Raw genomic sequence first — 5,854 nt, 5'->3', positions numbered from 1 at the left:
AGCTTATAGCAATGCCCTAATCAACACATACTGCGTATGGGTTTTTGAGCTTATTGTCCATTTACTATTTCCTGCCCTATTTAAGTCCCTTGCTTCAGGGTTGCCTCAGTACTAGTGTGTGTTTGCATTTGATTATGTTGCATTGTTTTCTTCTGAGACATTGTCTCCAGCTGTACTTGATACACATTAATATTTCCTCCTCTTAAATTACATATCTCTCTCTCTCTCTCTCTCTCTCTCTCTCAAAATTGCTAGGCTACATCAATGTTCTGGACAAAGGGTTGGTACATAGTCTCCTATTCATGAGTAAAAGTCCAATTAAACTTTTGCTTGATTTGTGATGATAAAAATCCCAACTAGATCTTGCCAGGAGACCAGGCAAGGCTAGCTACACAGTTTACTGGACAGAAAACTGTACCATGTGAAGTTACTCAACAACAACTCATTAAATTGGCAACTTGACATGCTCAAATATTTTCTGAGAAAGGAAAAGAGAGAGGAAAGAAAACTATATACATTATTGAATTGCTACAAACTCTCTAGTACTTCTCACAGCTAACATTATGGTGCTCTCTTTTTTGGAACAAAATTATATATGCAGGAGCACAAAAGAAGATTGGCTTCTACAGCAGCAGCTTCTGGGAGAAGCCAAGGGATGAGCCCTTCACTGGGTTCTTACACCACCACTCACCTCTCATGCTCACAATGCAGCACCCAAGCCATTTATCCTTCTTCTCAGAATCCACAGCCTCAGCAGCATCAACTGAGTCAGCAGGAGTGGAAGACAATAGAGAGAACATACACATCCCACCAACTTTCATAGATTTCCTTGGTGTAGGAGCCACATGAATTAACTGAGGTGGCCAGGTTAATTGGGTGGGGAGTTAATGGGCATGCATGGTGATTGGGAACGCAATGATGAGTTATATATGTACCCTGTTGCTGTTCCTACACTTAATTAAATTGGTCCACCTAAGTTTCAAACAAACATAGAGAGACATCTAGAGAGAGAGAGAGAGATAGTTTAGTTGAGTACTAACTATCACTGTAGTTCATTTACTTGGTTTTCACTAAACAAGACAATTTGACTATACTACAGTGGCCATTGATATACATATATACATATATAGAGAGAGAGAGAGAGAGAGAGAGAGAGAGAGAGAGGGAGAGTTCGGTGGTGCAGCATCAAGCACTTGATCATATTAAAATTTTTCCTTTTTTTTTTTTGAAAGAAAAGTAGCATGTTACTACTTCATTCAATAGGAAGATGAATAAAGCAACAATTTGAAGCAACCTGACTTCGAAACGAAAAAAAGAAGAAGAAGAAGAAGAAGAAACTATCTAGCTGCAATGCTCCTCCCAAAGAGTCCTACAAGAACGAACGTCCGTCAACAGTTGTCTCATGGGTTTTTTTTCTATTATCGAAGATTCTTCTATTCCGCTCTAACCAGAGAGCCCACTAGGGATGTTAATGGGTATGGATACCCGAAATTTTATCCGAATCCGAACCCGAATGAAACGGATATATCCGATGGATATGGATATGGATTTGGATATGGATATAAAAAATAAAAATCCGACGGATATGGATTCGGATATGGATTTTTAAAATCCGTCGGGTTCGGGTTCGGGTTCGGGTCTCGGGTTTGGAGTCGGGTTCGGGTTCGGGATTTTAAAAATCCGCCCCGAATCCGACCCGTTGACATCTCTAGAGCCCACCAAACTGAAACGACGGTCTATTAAAATTTTTCACTGTTAGATTTATTTGTTTAACTATTTCTATCCGTTAGATCATTCTATTCACCCAAATATCAACTCAATAGTAGAGGACTACTATCATATATACTAACCGCACATTCCTTCATTCAAGGGTCGAAAATTTAATAACACCAATGACTTTTGCTATTAGAAGTATTTCAACTTAATTTTATATATATATATATATATTAAATGAGTATACTAGTGATAGCATATTTATAATGTTTAGTATAAACTTTTTCATTCTTATATTACTATTATGACACAACCACATTGAATCTAGTAACCCATCCATTAACAATATGAAAATCGAAGGTTTAATCTTAATTATCTATTGCACATTATATTTGTACTGTGATTCAGAGTCTGTCCCACTATTATTTTCATACGAATCGATCGCGGAAATGATTAGAACTGAAATTTTAATTTACGGTCGCAATCTAACTTAAATGATTCACACGAATGTCCAGAAGATCTAGCACCAGAACATGCAAGTGCCCAAAATATAAGAGAGGGGTGTGTGTGTGAAGAATCACAGCCACAGTTCACAGACACCAGTGAAGAAATATTAAGGCTGCTAACTTTGCCTGCATCTAGCCAGAGTCCAGACCATCAATCTGCTTTGTGACAGAACTCAGATGCTTTTACCAATTGCAATCAAAAGCTCTAAGCAGCGGTCTGTTTGCGCAATTGAGCGCTAAAATAACTTAAGTCCCTGGGAGATCATCAGAAATTCAAGCCTTTTATAAAGCTGCTGATGTATTGGCATTGTATGATTTAGACGATTTTGATTGGCTCGATCCAATGTAATATTTCGTTAGGCAGTGCACGATGTTCAAAACTTATGAAGCTCATGGTAGGGAGGCTTGCGAAAAAAATAGGCCCGGGTTCGATCTCCTTAACCTATTTTCTGGACCGATTTTTCATAGTGTGGTCCGATCGATTATTAGCAGGCCGGATCCGTTCTCAAACCCTACCGGAGACCAGCCCATTACGCATGTTCGAGTCTCATATTGATTTAAGGCCCCCACCACCCACAAGAAAACACTTGGCTTGTATATAATGTGTAGCAATTTTTCTGTCCTTTTTTTTTTTTTTTTTTTTGAGAGAGAGATAGTTAGCACGCTACTCATTTCGTTTATTTTATTTAGAAATAAACTTAGCTGGAAATATGAATCAATTAGGATTCGAACTTGGGTCTCGGATACCAACCACCAAGTCCTTTACCACTTGCTCTAGGGACGGTTTAAGCTTTTGTGTTGATCCAAGCCCTTCGAATATTACGTCATGCGATTGCACTTTGCTGGTGCCGCGTGGTAGAGATACCCGTCAAGTTTCAAAACTAGACGATATGGGAATTAGTCCTACATTAAATCGAGAAAATAAATCTAGCCAATACATAATGTACAAAGATCAGAAACAATTTGTTACATAAAAATTCTCCTAAAAAAGGAAAAGAAAATTATGAGGTATAAAGAAATATGATGAATAAAAGATGAAGCACAGTTAATCACACTCCCCATTCTAATTGGAAACTTTCTACAAAGAACACCACTTTAAAAACCAAAAAAAAAAGCATTTGAAATTAGAGTAATTCAAACCCATGTAGAAACTACCAAAGTGCTTATATCATCTTAGGATTTTAGTTAATTATTCAAAAATAATACTAAGTAAACTATGTGGACTTTGGTTGTTGCTTGTACACTTTGATATGAAAATGCTCTCTTTTAGAACATTATTCTTTTTTTTTTTTGGAGAGAAAGGTACTAAGGTACTTGTTTTTTTTTTAAAAAAATAAATTCAGATACAGTTACAAATGTGAAGTAATTAAATTTCGAACTTAAAACATTCTCGAGTACTAATGTTCAACTTCTTAATTAGTCAACTACACTCATGACATTATTAAACCGATTGAATAATGGAGAAAGAGATATACACGTGCTAGCTGAGTCAAAGCCCAAAGTTGACAACAGCAAAAGTCAAAAAGTTATTTTACACCAAGTCAAAAAGGGTTGGGGCACCAAATTGCTGGAGCCACAAAAATGATCAATCATTACATCAACTAAGGTAGTGAGCAAAGAGCACATATATATGGTAGAATTTTTAGGACAATTAAACTTCTAAGTTTTATTATTCTTTACCAACATTAGAACTTCAATTTTACGCAAAATAAAAATTAGAAGAGATCCAACTAAAAATTAACTGTGACGAAGTAACTTAGTAATCGAACTTTTGACAAAGAAAAAAATTATTATTACTTCTTTAAACAGCATGGAGTAAACAAAGTTATGTTATATAAGATCATGAAAAATTAATGTTCACATTTAATAATGCACAATATAAAGTGGCATTTTAAAAGGATCATATTCAAAACTAACCTTTCAATTAAGACTCCATTTTCTTCAAATTCAATCCAAAAAAAGCTCTCATAAAAGCATTTACTTTCTTTCACTTTTTTTCTTTGCCAGAGTTCAAAGTGGGACTAAAAGACTACAACTTTCTTTCTGAGGCAGCTTTTCTTAGTGAAATAAAAAAGTAAAAAAAAAAAAAGCTTTTTATAAAAAAATAAAATTAAAAAAAAGTGGTAGCTTCCTCCTCTTATCTTCCAAAAAGCGCCTTTAGGTTCCACTTCTAAGATATTCATATTTGGCTTTTAGGAAGAGGAAGATGCTTGGTTCTTTGTTCATTGTATATGTCTCACTTTCTATGATATGCACAAGAAGCCTAATTTAGTGGGTGTTGTGATTTTAGGTTCAAAAGTAATTTTTGACTCAATAGAGTGTTTGGTAATCTTATTTTCAATATCCGATCCTAATTTTTAGAATCAGTTTTCTAATTTTCGAGGCCCAAAATTAGAAGCAGTTAAAACCCACTTCTTAAAAATCCGATTCTGATTTTGGACTCAAACTTCAATTTTTTTTTAATTTTAGATTTATATTATAAATTTAAATTTAAATATAAATTTTAAAACTTAAATTTAGTTTGAATTCAAAATTTTAAATTTTAACTTTCGAATTTCAAATTTCAAAATTTTAAATTTAAAATTTAAGTATTAAATTTCAAATCTCAAATTTTAAACTATAAAATTTAAATTTTAAATTTTAAATTTAAGATAAAAATTTAAAATTTTAGAATTTAGAATTTAGAATTTAAAATTTTTATTTAAATTCAAATTTTAAAATTTTTTAAAATAAAATTTAGTAAAAAAATTCATTATATGCGAATATTAAAAAAAATTCAACCAAATAGTTTTACAAATTTTCTTCAGAAAAATTACTCTCCATCTAAACTCAGTCAAACGCTTTATATAGCTTTTTACCAAAATCAATTTTCCAAATAAAAATCAATTCAGTAGAAATTATTTTTCTAGAATTTAGACCAGCAACAACTGCAGGGTAAAATGGAATTAAAAATAATGTGAATTTTAAGAGCTGTTACTGATCTCAGCTATATTCATGGCTGAATATGATTTAAGACAAAATGAAAGAAAATTCCTTATTTAGCTTTTTCACTTTGAGCAACACTACCAAATTTAATGTTTTTTGCTTCTACTGTATAGAAAATCCATTGAATGAATTTTTATATAATGATCTTTTAAACATACTACAAGTCTACAAGCGATGACAGTATTTAATCGAACAACACTACACTCTATAGCATCGCAAACAAACTCAACATAAGTTTAAAGAGAGAAATTGAAGTAGAGATGCAGATGGATTTGGGTAGGTGGAGACCCCAATTCGATCCGTCTCTACGGTAAGTGAAGCCAAAAATAAGAAAAGAAAAATAATATATCCCGAATCTATTCCGTTCCGCTAAGAAATGGAGTCCCTTTCATCCGTCCCGGTCCATCTAATCCAGAAAAAATATAAGTTAAAAATAGAATAAAATTTAGTCCATCATAAATCCGTATTCCGTTCCAACCCATCAAGAAAACGGAGTGGGATGTGGGGGTTCCCTCTCATTTCTGGATCTGTCCCGTTCGCAGCCCTAAATTGAAGACTCAAATATCTCATTTAAGATATACCTGCGAAACATCTTTCTCCACAAGAAGGAAAACAACCAAACAAGGAGAAAGAAAAACTATGATGAATCA

At 33.6% G+C, this 5,854-nt stretch overlaps 1 protein-coding gene across 1 annotated transcript in view; it reads left to right on the top strand.

Annotated features, from left to right (window-relative positions):
• The window catches only part of LOC109725762 (myb-related protein Myb4-like), a 3,036-nt gene extending 1,943 nt beyond the window's left edge, over positions 1-1,093 (top strand). Inside the window, exon 3 of the mRNA XM_020255107.1 lies at positions 602-1,093. Within this exon, the coding sequence (XP_020110696.1) occupies positions 602-849 (248 nt within the window). The 3' untranslated portion in view covers positions 850-1,093. The remainder of the gene's footprint in view (positions 1-601) is intronic.

This window comes from Ananas comosus, linkage group 20, assembly GCF_001540865.1.
Source record: "Ananas comosus cultivar F153 linkage group 20, ASM154086v1, whole genome shotgun sequence".
Classification (NCBI taxonomy): Eukaryota; Viridiplantae; Streptophyta; class Magnoliopsida; order Poales; family Bromeliaceae; genus Ananas; species Ananas comosus.
This window is presented reverse-complemented; position numbering and strand designations above follow the sequence as displayed.